The 12,403-nt window shown below is 40.4% G+C and overlaps 1 protein-coding gene across 5 annotated transcripts in view; it reads left to right on the top strand.

Annotated features, from left to right (window-relative positions):
- The window catches only part of SCML2 (Scm polycomb group protein like 2), a 123,445-nt gene extending 114,626 nt beyond the window's left edge, over nucleotides 1–8,819 (top strand). For 3 of the 5 annotated variants that reach the window (XM_007991174.3, XM_007991177.3, XM_007991175.3), the window contains exons 13-15: nucleotides 940–1,194; nucleotides 5,499–5,650; nucleotides 6,722–8,819. In XM_007991174.3, the coding sequence (XP_007989365.1) occupies nucleotides 940–1,194; nucleotides 5,499–5,650; nucleotides 6,722–6,850 (536 nt within the window). In that variant the 3' untranslated portion in view covers nucleotides 6,851–8,819. The remainder of the gene's footprint in view (nucleotides 1–939; nucleotides 1,195–5,498; nucleotides 5,651–6,721) is intronic. The other 2 variants (XM_007991178.3, XM_007991176.3) reach the window with 2 other exon arrangements.
- Nucleotides 8,820–12,403: the final 3,584 nt, after the last annotated feature.

Here is a 12,403-nt window from a genome sequence, read left to right on the forward strand (position 1 = left end):
GGAAGAAATGTTTCTCTGCTACCACTTGTGTATACTCTTGGGGTGGTAGTATTGGAGGTAGAGAGGTAAATTTGCCTAAATAAGCTTGGCAGTTAGGCTACTACTTGGACAGCTTTGTTGAACACTTCATTCCCTTCAGAAGTGCACGGCTGTTATTTCTCCATAGAAAAAAAAATTATAATAACCTAATAACTTTTTCCCTTCACTTTTGTATTGCTAAAAATTGGTAGAAAGAAGAATAGAAAAACCTGCTGCCTTTCTCCAGAGAATGTGTTAACTGCCCAAGTAGTAAACAAATGTTAGAAACCAACTGTATGATCATATTATAATAAATAGTAATGAAGAACTGCATTTCTAAAAACAAATGCTTTAGTGAGGTGTTTATAGTCTTGGTGGCAAGACTGGCAAATGATAGTAAGTTACTATGAAAAATATAGGTGATATGCAATCACTTTGGACTGTAGGACAATGTCCATTAATATAAATGCCAAGGAAGGCCAAGTCGGGTGGATCATCTGAGGTCAGGAGTTCGAGACCAGCCTGGCCAACATGATGAAACCTTGTCTCTACTAAAAAAAAAAAAAAAAAAAAAAAAAACCCAAAAGAGTAGCCGGGCATGGTGGCAGGCACCTGTACTCCCAGCTACTTGGGAGGCTGAGGCAGGAGAATCGCTTGAACCCAGGAGGTGGAGGTTGCAGTGAACCAAGATTGCGCCACTGCACCCCAGCCTGGGCAACAAGAGCAAAACTCTGTCTCAATCAATCAATCAGTGCATGCATCCATACCAAGGAGAGGATAGCCATGAACTTTGTGTTAGAGCATTGTGGTTCAGTATAGCACAAGTTAAGTGAACTTGCTAGGGATGAAATTTTTTACCTTTTAGTAGTATTTGAATTGTAAGTCTATTGAAGATAGCCTCCTTTGTCTTTTTCCCTGTAGAAGAACCATTGTTTGCTGGGAGAAATGCCATTCCCAAAGAGGAAAATCTTTCAGAAGATTCTAAGAGCTCATCACTAAATTCAGGAAATTGTTTGAATCCTGCCTGTAGAAATCCTATGTATATTCATACTTCAGTCTCCCAGGATTTTTCTCAAAGTGTGCCAGGCACCACAAGTTCACTACTAGTTGGGGACAAATCATCCCCCAAGAGCAGTCCCCATGAAGTTAAATTCCAAATGCAGAGGAAAAGTGAAGGTATGTTCAAAAATAGTGGCTCTCAATGTGTTTGTCTTTTGCCTTGAGATTTTCATACCTAACAGCATCCCCTGAGAGTATCACATTGGAGAAAGTGCTAAAATTTGGGAGGCTGAGTCCTCCCTTTCACATCACTGTCAGGTCAGACCATTATGGATCCTCCAGTCCTCTTGACAGCACAGAACTGTCTCTGGGGATCTGGATCACCAACCATGTCTCTGATAGAGACTTCTCAGATTAGTAGTGCTTGCGCAGTTGTAATTTATCATTTGCTTGGGTACTGTCTGGACTCACAAACCTCTCATGACTCTGAGGCCTGGAAAGACAGTCCCTCTCCTTTCTGTTGTACACTTTTCTTAGTCTCTCTTGAGACCTTTCCTGGCCTTAGCCTGTGTTGACTCCTGGATTCGGGCTGGCATCTTGTTACCACAGCCATACCATTTCCTCATTCTCCATATCCTTCCTCAGACCCACCAGGAAGACATGACGTGTATAAGTAGGGCAACATCCTGTTGCCATTTAGAAAGAGCCAAAACAGGTCGGGCGCGGGGTGGCTCACGCCTGTAATCTTAGCACTTTGGGAGGCCAAGGCGGGCGGATCACCTGAATTTGGGAGTTCGAGACCAGCCTGATCAACATGGAGAAACCCTGTTTCTACTAAAAATACAAAATTAGCCAGGCATGGTGGTGCATGCCTGTAATCCCAGCTACTCGGGAGCCTGAGGCCGAGGCAGGAGAATCGCTTGAACCCGGGAGACAGAGGTTGCAGTGAGCCGAGATTGTGCCATTGCATTCCAGCCTAGGCAGCAAGAGCAAAACTCCGTCTCAAAAAAAAAAAAAAAAACCAGAAAGAAAGAGCCAAAACAGCCTTCAATGTGCAAAGAGGGCTAATACCCTGTACCTTTGAAGGATTAAGGGTGCAGGAGAGTGAGGTTGGGAGTAAGTGTCTTGTCCTTTTTCTCCAGGTAGGCACGTAGGCGAGGTTGAGGAGTGTAGGAAGTGGGAACCCTTGCCTTTGATCATGGGTGTTATCTATGGGCAGCCACACTGTGCACATCCCATGACACATTTAATGTTGTCAGCCCATCCCTTCTGGAGATTTTCTCTGCTTTTAGAGTGACATGGTTTGCAGAGTCTAACAATAGATGCTTATTCCATAAGGGCTAGTATACCCTGCATTTTAAAGTATTTTCACAAAGTTTGACCTTTTGAAGATAGGCCTGCTCAGTATAAGATTACTTCTAATGCTGAGTATCTCACTTCAAAATGTATGTCAAACACTGTTGTGCTAAGGTAGCCAGTATTGGGGCTTCAGAAGGCTGGCTTCTGGTCTTCTTAGGAATGTAGAGACTAATAGTAATAACATTGCTTTCTAGTAATTTACTTACTGGTAATAGAAATAATCATCATCTTCATCACTATCTGACATATGCCAGGCATATATTTCATATGGCCTCCTACATTATACTGTTACAACAATTCCTTGAAATGTAGGTGCTGGCAAGCATTTTCAGGTGAGAAATTTGAAGTCATTTGGCTGAGGTCCCTCAGCTAAAAAGTAACTGGGCCAGTCCTTGAACTCAAACACTCTGACTCCAGGGTTGTACTCCTAACTTCTGTACTACTTACATCTCCCAAGAACAGATACTTATTTCCATTAGAAACTGTCTAGAGGTGCCATTACTATCATTTTTGAGGCATTTGAACTGTTACCTAGAGCTGATTCCACTCCTGACAGCCAGTGATGCTCACACAATTTCCTGTCCTGCCTTGTCCCATTATTCGAATGAAAAATATTGCTGATCTTTATTATAGGAAAGAAATCCAGTGATGTCGGGGGGAATCAGATCACTTTCATACTTTCATTATACTTATTCTAGAAATATTTATTGATATGCCAGTGTATATAAGACAGAGCCGTTCAGGAGAAAAGCATGACTGGACTTTAATTATTTTTCACATGATTAGTTTGTTTCATGTAATTATTTGAATAACAGTAATGTAATGCTTGCAAACTTCTCTGATTGTTTTGAAGGTGTAGGCCCAATTAAATTATATTTTCATAATAGACTAAAAATAGAAAATCTTATGGTTTTATTTTTAGTATAAAATTAATTTTATACCCCAAATCATATCTTTTTACGTATAGTTTATCTGCAGTAAACTGTAAAACTAGTTACATGTTATTCAAAACATAAATGTACCAGATTATGACAGAAACCAGAAATTCCACAAAAATATAAGTTAAATTAGAGATGTGATTAGCTTTGCCAATGATTTTTTTCATGTTACATTGTGTCTTTGTTGAGTTAAAGGAGATGGTGTTTCTGTCTAAATTGTCAGAATGCCTTAGGCATAGCGTGGTCTATAGCATCATCATTTTTACTTGGGTCGATACAGCCCAGCAGAATTTCTCTGTAGATATGGCCAACATTTTTTTCTCTGAGTGAAGGGAAGAATATATTTCGGTATAGAGTTTTTATTTCACATCGTTGTGATGTTGGAAAGAAATAAAATTCAGAGCTACACACAAAAAAATTAACCACTATAAGTTCTTTTATTTTCTGTTTTTCTTTTCCTTTCCCCTAGGTAAGTACTTAAAATGCTTCTAAAATGGCCATAGCCCAGAGGGTAGGAAAGAAAGGGTACTCCTTTGGCTAATTCACACACAAAAAACCATCTGATTTGTGTTGACGGTCCTTGGTTAGAGAAACAAATCTTCCTAGCTAAGTACAAAATTCACTTCAGTTATCACACACTAACTTTAGGGAGTTAAGGGCTCTGGTTGAGTAAATGAATACTTGTCAGGACACAGATTTCATCACAACTTAGTAAAGAGTGCAGCTAAGACCATTTGAGATATGAGCACTTAAGTTGTTTCATGTCTCAGTTATGTATTTTTTTAATGTATAAACCTTCAACTAAAATATCTATTACTATGCAATTAAACATGATAAAGTAATTAAATGTTAAAGTTATTTCTGACCTAGCTTAGCAGAAAATAATCTTGTTTTCTTCAAAATTCAGATAAGCAGCCAGGCGCAGTGGCTCACGCCTGTAATCCCAGCACTTTGGGAGGCCGAGGCGGGCGGATCACGAGGTCAGGAGGTCGAGACCATCCTGGCTAACACAGTGAAACCCCGTCTCTACTAAAGAATACAAAAAATTAGCCGGGCATAGTGGCGAACGCCTATAGTCCCAGCTACTCGGGAGGCTGAGGCAGGAGAATGGCGTGAACCCAGGAGGTGGAGGTTGCAGTGAGCCGAGATTGTGCCACTGTACTCCAGCCTGGGTGACAGACCAAGATTCCGTCTCAAAAAAAAACAAAAACCAAAATTCAGATAGGCATTTAAGCCATGAGAGACAAGAAATTTAAAGAGTAAAGTGATGCTAAAAATATTCTTATTGGATACATCAGAGAGATTTGGTAAAAGGACTACTTTGTTTATCAAAAATAATGGGATTATTGAAATTATTTGATTAAAGTGAACACATTTAAGCAATTAGAAAACTAAATTTGGCTAGGCGTGGTGGCTCATGCCTGTAATTCCAGCAGTTTGGGGGCCTGAGGTGGGCAGATTGCTTGAGCCCAGGAGTTTGAGACTAGCCTGGGCAACATGGATAAATCCTGTCTGTACAAAAAATATAAAGATTAGCTGGGAGTGGTGGCATGTGTCTGTAGTCCCAGCTACTTGGGAGGCCAAGGTGGGAGGATCACTTGAGCCCAGGAGGTCAACACTGCAGTGAGCCATGATTGTGCCACTGCACTCCAGCCTGGGCAACAGAGTGAGACCCTGTCTCAAAAAAACCAAAACAGCAACAAAAATACAAAACAAACAAAAAAAACAAAACCAACTGTAAATTTGGGGAATTTCCATCGGATTTAGCTAGTAAAATAAACCTAATCTAGACAGATAGGGAGAGATTGAAATTCCTTGGAAGACTTAAGAGAGAAGTCATAGGTTAGATTAGATTAACCTAATTTTACCCAAGTAACAGGTCTTTTGCTGTGTTTGCTTGTGGCCAAAGAGGCCTTGGATTGCTTAGTCTGTTTTGTGATCTTTGAAGCTTTAAGGTAACTTCTGAACCTGCTTTTGTTATTTGGGGGAGGTCAGATGGGATGCTCTTATGTAGCCATCCTCACATCATCTTTGTATAAGCTTTCACAGTTGGAGTCTTGAGACCTTGTTGGGGAACTTAACAGAAGGTTCCAGGAATGAGACCATTATTTCCTACCTAACATCTCTTCTTTCAGGATAATGATCAGGTCAAGTATGATTTGTCTTTTTTCCCCCCCATTGAAGCTCCAAGTTATATAGCTGTACCTGATCCCAGTGTCCTGAAACAAGGCTTCTCTAAGGACCCTTCAACCTGGTCTGTGGATGAAGTGATACAGTTTATGAAACATACAGATCCTCAGATATCAGGCCCCCTCGCCGACCTCTTCAGGCAACATGTAATGTATCTTTTGATCCGGTTTTCCTGCCGTAATGCCTTTGAATGACCTCTGTGCAGGCCCTTCATTTGGATGCTGTGTGGATGGTGGGGGAACCCTATCAACTGATTTTTCCATATGTGAGAAAGGTTATTTTTCCCAAGATATTAGTTCCTTAAATGGTAGATTAATGGTCTGTTCTTTAAGTGAGTATCCAGGTGCTTAAAATACAAACTGCTTCACCTTCTCAAGATACAATGATTCAGCATTGCAACTCTCAGGTGTACCTCCCCTTTGTAACGACAGATACAAGGATCCTCCCCGACCTGCTCCCAGCTCAGCGCCAGGACCATGAGTAGGAGGGGTTGACCACAGGCTATTACAGGGTGGCCTTCCTCCAGTGAATCCAGCAACTGTATAAGATTAAGTACATCCTTTTAAACAGGAACTCACAAATACCAAATAATATGCTTCCATAACATAAATTGGTTAAGGTAATAAAGAATTTTAGGAGGATGCCTTATGACTATTAAGTAATATTTTCAGTGTTTTCTAACAAATCAAATGAGTGATCTGTTATCTGAGGTACCCTTTTCACTATTGCAAGAAAATCAGTAATTAGTTTTAGCATCTAACCAGCTTCAGACAACTAACTGATTAGCCTTCAACATAATGACAACACTGTATAGCACATTTACAGTTTGCATTGATATTGACATATTCCTGGCCCTTCTCAGAAAGTTATTGACCATCTGAAATTCATTTCTACCATTAATAGTTTTTGACCCTTTGTCATAGATATGTTTAGTATTTTATTTAACACACAGTATTTAAAGTCAGATTGTTTGATACTTGGGACATTTTTTGAAGATACAAGGTTAAATTTTCTTTTTCTTAAAATTTAAACTAAATTCGTAAATTATCAAATGATGCTTCACTATATAAATTATATTTTTAATAGTTTTCAGGAAATAAAGCATATTCAGAGAATATATATCCGGAGTATACAGCTGCTCTATTTTACATGTTCTTATGTATAAATAACTTGATATGAAAGCATTATTAATGAGTATGATTTCCTTCTCTCTGTAGGAAATTGATGGGAAGGCTCTGTTCCTACTCAAGAGTGATGTGATGATGAAGTATATGGGGCTGAAGCTGGGGCCAGCATTAAAGCTGTGTTACTACATTGAAAAACTTAAAGAAGGAAAATACAATTGAAAAAAATATGCGTAAGTTTAGATTGGACATAATTCTCAGGTGTACTGTTAACATTTTAATTTAAAAGTATTTCTCAGCAGTTTTGGTTTTGTAGACAGTTCCTATAAAAGTGTTTTATCAGAATTGCAGAACTGTATTAACAGTTCAGTCAACTTTTTTTTTTTTTTTTTTTTTCCCTGGAGTCACCAACCAGCCTCGGGAGGCACAACCACCACTCCCCCAGTCTACTACTTTAAAAAGCATTTAACATGTTAGTATTGGCATATTCAAATTGGCAGTTCTTTATGTCTTTTTAAATTTTCATTGTACAGTTTACAAATATACTTAATGTAGTTAACAGAGAAAAACCTTTGATTTTGGTTAATCTTTATATCTAGAACCAAAACAGCTAAATCCCAAAGGGGAAAATATCAGGGATTGACAACTTCTATAATTAAATCCATGAGAATTTTTCCTCACCAGAGAATTTAAAGGTGCACCTGTAGATATCATCTTTTCTCAGATGTTTTGTCTGATACTCTGTGGTGTTCTGTTCATGTTCTATCAGTATATCTAGAAAGGGAATAGCCATATAAATTATTTTCCTTTTATTATTTCTCTGTATGTTGTATTTGATCATATTTAAAGGAAAAAAGCAAGCTTATAAAGCTTATAAGCTTTCATAAAGTGTTCTTACCAGTTTTTGATAAATTTTTTAAATTATAGGATAGAATTGTCATTTTATGCAGGAGATATTTATACTACGAGGGTTGTTTGGATGGAGTAAAATTAAATTTTTTCAGTAAAATACCTATTATTTTAAAACTTTCCGTATTTTCACTAAGCTTGGACATTTAACTAGGCATTCTTTTCTTACATCTCTATATGAAGATACCAGTGTCCAAATTTTTTGAAGATATATATTATATGTGTTTATTCCTCATATGGTACTTTACCATATTTGTATATTGTTTTATACCTGTAGGTTTACACACAAGTAAATCTTCTTTTTTCTTGAATTTAATCTGGCACTTTGCACTGCCACAGAGGTAACGATGAACTGTGTATATAGTTAGATGTTTCGATTTCGTAAAAAATATATGTCCATCGTTTGCTATCACCAGTACCTCTCAGCTTACTCTTCAGGGGATATGAAACAATCTGTAGATTCGTTTCCATACAGGGAAGTTCTCTGTCCTATGCAATGTTTCTAATTAATTTGCTTAGTTCTGAGCCATTTATTCTGCTACACTTTGAGAGATATATTAGTTCAGACTTATTGTTTGGGGCTTTATTTTATTTTATTTTTTAATTTTTTTTGAGATGGAGTTTCACTCTTGTTGCCCAGGCTGGAGTGCAATAGCTCGATCTCGGCTCACTGCAACCTCTGTCTCCCTGGTTCAAGCAATTCTCCTGCCTCAGCGATTACAGGCATGCACCACCATGCCCAGCTAATTTTGTAGAGATGGGGTTTCTCCATGTTGGTCAGGCTGGTCTCGAACTGCTGACCTCAGGTGATCCGCCAACCTCGGCCTTGTAAAATGCTGGGATTACAGGCATGAGCCACCGTGCCCAGCCATGTTTGGGGCTTTATTTTATAAGTTAGAACTTTGAAGAGGAAATGGTGCTATATGTTTATTGTTATTACTTTGTGTAACTTTGATGTAACGTCTATAAGCTATGAGAATCAGTTATAAAAGTATTAGCCATTTGTTGTAAATGCCAATAAAATATTCACCAGGGGCAAGAATGTACATTTTCTTTTTAGAAAACCAAATGTACTTTAGACATGAATGCAACTATTTAAAGAATAGCTTCATTTATGTTATTCCTTATATGTCAAAAGATTCTTACTTAAACTTGGTCTTCTTTCAAGTTGTTTGTATGAAGATGCTGTACCCACTTGAACAGTCCTCAGGTGTTTACATAAATACTATGTTTTACAGTTTTCATATTTTAAAATATTAATAAAGTTAATCGAAACGATTCATTCAAAGCCTCAGGTGTGATTTTATTTACCGTTAACTGCATTACATTAAAGTGTATATTTGTTGGAACTGGAACAGAGCCAGTCTAGTAAGTTTGTGGCTTTCCGTGTCCAAATACTTGAGTTTTAAAACCTGCCCAGATTCTAATGCTAAACAGGATGCCTAAGAACCAAGGGCTGATTTCTTACAGGGGTCTTCAATGAGACCCCAGGGGGGCTGTAAGAAGTTAGTCAATGAGCTGTATCTGTAGTCAGAGCCTTTGTTATTTATGATATCATCAGTGATGCGAGAGTGCTAGAAAATGCCCGTGCCCCGAGATATCTCATCCCATCTGAGCCTGTACGCCTGGCTGGCAACTCTGGTTGCTCTTTTACCACTGGGGGCCAGAGGCCGCCTCCTGCATGCACCTGCTCTTGGCCCTCTGCCTTCAGATGGTCCAGCTGCCCCAGTGGGATGCCCTTGGAGGACTGGGGTTTTGCATAGCCTCACTTATTTGGCCCCTACCCCAACCCCAGGAGCTGCGGCTCCAGCTGAGGAACCCAGAAATCCTCACTGCTCTTGCTCCCCAGCAGCGTGTCCTGTGATTCACTGGAGACAATAGGGCCCTGACTGAGGCTCCAGGGGTGATGCTCAGCGACTGGAACGGGGGTGTCAATTTGAGTGATCTGAGACTTGAGTAATTCGTGGCTCCTTTTTTTCTCCTATCTGGCTTGTAAACTTTTAGTCTGCAGACTATCATGCCGTATTATCCTTCCTGTGAATTTTCCAGATGTGAAATAATCTTCCTCTGGCTTTGCCTCTCATTCCATCCTTTGATGCTTTGTAACCTGCAGAATTCTGCATCTTGAGCTCTATGACCTTCTAGGCACACCTAGCATTTGCTTTGGCCTTTCGTCTGCTTGATTTCGTATTGTTGAAATGTCTTACAGTACATGTTCTAGAGTGGGATTTCCCAAACTTTTTAAAACCAAGACCTCCCTCTGTAGGCATAGAAACACCATGCCCTTCTGTAATATTCAAAAGTAAAAAGTAAATACTGTGAGTAGTGACAGTGTAATTGGGAGGAAAAGCACTGCTTTTTCAAGCTGCAGAAGGGATTGTCCTTGCAGTTGGCTGAATACATGAAGTAGGTTAAAATTTCTGGGGCTATAGCTTGATGCTGGGGCTTGCTCACAAAGTCCCCCGCAGCTGATCCAGGCAATGTGGGAGAGCTTTAGGTTTGAGAGGACGTGCAAGTGATAGCCCGCTGTTGGAATGCGTGGGGGACAGTTCTTCCTCTTCTGGCCGTTTGCCCTATTTTGTCAGCAGGTTGATGCCACTAAACCTTAAGAGCGACGCTCCGTAGTTAGCACATGCTCAAATTGAGCTTGGCCACTCCCCCTGCTCTAACAGAGGCAACTCTCTTGTTATGGGATCACCTTTCTGGCTTTAGGGATACTATCAGCATTGAGGGGAGATCTTTAAGAAACAAGGGGCCTAGCTCCTCCCCTCGAGCTGCCTCAACATAACAGACAAACCAGTGTTCGTGAAAAGGAGAACGTCAGGGCACTTATGACAGAGCATATGAGTCAGTGCCAAGTGCCCATAAGTGACGTGTCCTTATGCATCAGTAATGGTGTGTCCTGTTCTCCTGCCATAGAACTGAAGCCCTTAAACACATGCATTTGTGGAAATAATCCCTCAGGGACAACGGGGCGGCCAGGGCAGGGTTTTGGCCTTGTCAAGCCCTGTTCCTCCTTTGGCCTCACTCCTCCACCTGGCTTTGGCTGGCTTCGGAGGCTCAAGTCCACTGACGTCAGGGTTGGGGTGGGTGCACATATTCCACAGGGGCAGAAATCAATCCGTTGGGAGCAGGACACGTATCTTACAACTTCCTTTTATATTCACGTAAGAGGAAAAAGATTAAGCTTTTCTGTAGTTAATATATGGATTCACCGATGTGTTCTAAAGTGCTGAATGTTGTTGGTACTTGCCACCATCCCAGCTTATCTTACAACTTCCTTTTATATTCACGTAAGAGGAAAAAGATTAAGCTTTTCTGTAGTTAATGTACGGATGCACTGATGTGTTCTAAAGTGCTAAACATTGTTGGTACTTGCCACCATCCCAGCCCTTCTTGGTTTCTCCCTGTCCTTAGAGGCATAAAGCCTGAACGTGACACTTGCCACACTCCTTTACCGGTAGACATGGATTCTTAGATTCTGCCCCAAGAGACCCTGTGCCCTGATTTGGGGAGGAGGGAGGTGAGAAGCCGCTTCCTTCTGGTGGCTGCACAGGACAGGCTTTTGAGCATCAGCAGGAGGCAGATGTGGGATTTGCCAGCAGCCTCTGGATATCATCTTGAGACTCGCCCACTTCAGTCGTGCAGGCAGCTGAGACACCTGGGGGCAGGGGAGCTTCCCTGTGACTCTTGTACTCCTGGATTTCTAGAAACTTCTTCCTTCACCTTAGCCCCTGCCTTCCAGGAGCCATGTAAGCTTCTGATTCTGTATTAAACTACTTCCATTCTGAAGATTCAGAATGGCTCATGTGTTCCTGGCCAGGCTTGGATTTGTCTACCTTCTTTAGCGTATCTGTCCTGTAGAGGTGGCCTACTGTTCAGAAAGAAGAGTAAAACTTCCATAGAAAGGGCCCTTTATATTACCTAGTTTAAATAAACTAGTATATTTCATCAAATCTAAGACCTCTTTGTAAGATGCACCACTGTTTACTAAATAGTAAAAGAAAATGCTACCTATTAAACTATCACCATTGATTATAAAATGCAAACTGATTTCATAGATGTTAATGTGAAAAGATGGGTGGCTTGAAACATAAAATGTTAGCTCCTAAAAGCGGAACAGGTGGTTTTATTTATTTTTTATGTATTATCTTTTGAGACAGAGTCTCTCTCTCTTGCCCAGCCTGGAGTGCAGTGGTGCGATCTCAGCTCACTGCAACCTCCGCCTCTTGGGTTCAAGTGATTCTCCTGCCTCGGCCTCCTGAGTAGCTAGGATTACAAGTGCGCACCACCACACCTGGCTAATTTTTGTACTTTTAGTGGAGATGGGGTTTCACCATGTTGGCAAGGCTGATCTCGAACTCCTGACCTCAGGTGATCCACCCTCCTCGGCCTCCCAAAGTGCTGGGGTTACAGGCATGAGCCACTGCACCCGGCCTGAACAGGTGGTTTTAAAAAGTGAATGAAAAGAAGCTACATTAACTGAATTGAAGACTAATAATGTAAGCCCAAAGGAATGGCAAGAAAATGGCAGAGCTCGTCTGAGCTTTGCAACAACCTAGTACAAATTAAAACAAAAGTGATCTAATCAGATCTGCCCCAAATTCACAATTATCAAGGAGACTTTGAAATGTGAAATTATATCCATGATCGTAAGCAAAAAGCCTTACCACAAATGTGTATTTTGCCTTTAGGTATTAACTAGTACTAGGATGAAGCCATCATATTTAGCAAGGCATTTAACAATTTCCTTGCATCCAGCCGAGGAAAAAAAGGGGAACTTGGAATGATTGTAGATTAAGAATCTTAAGAGTCATGTCACCCAAATGCAATGCACAGACCTCGTTTAGATGCTGATTAAAAGAA

Source organism: Chlorocebus sabaeus, chromosome X (assembly GCF_047675955.1).
Source record: "Chlorocebus sabaeus isolate Y175 chromosome X, mChlSab1.0.hap1, whole genome shotgun sequence".
Classification (NCBI taxonomy): Eukaryota; Metazoa; Chordata; class Mammalia; order Primates; family Cercopithecidae; genus Chlorocebus; species Chlorocebus sabaeus.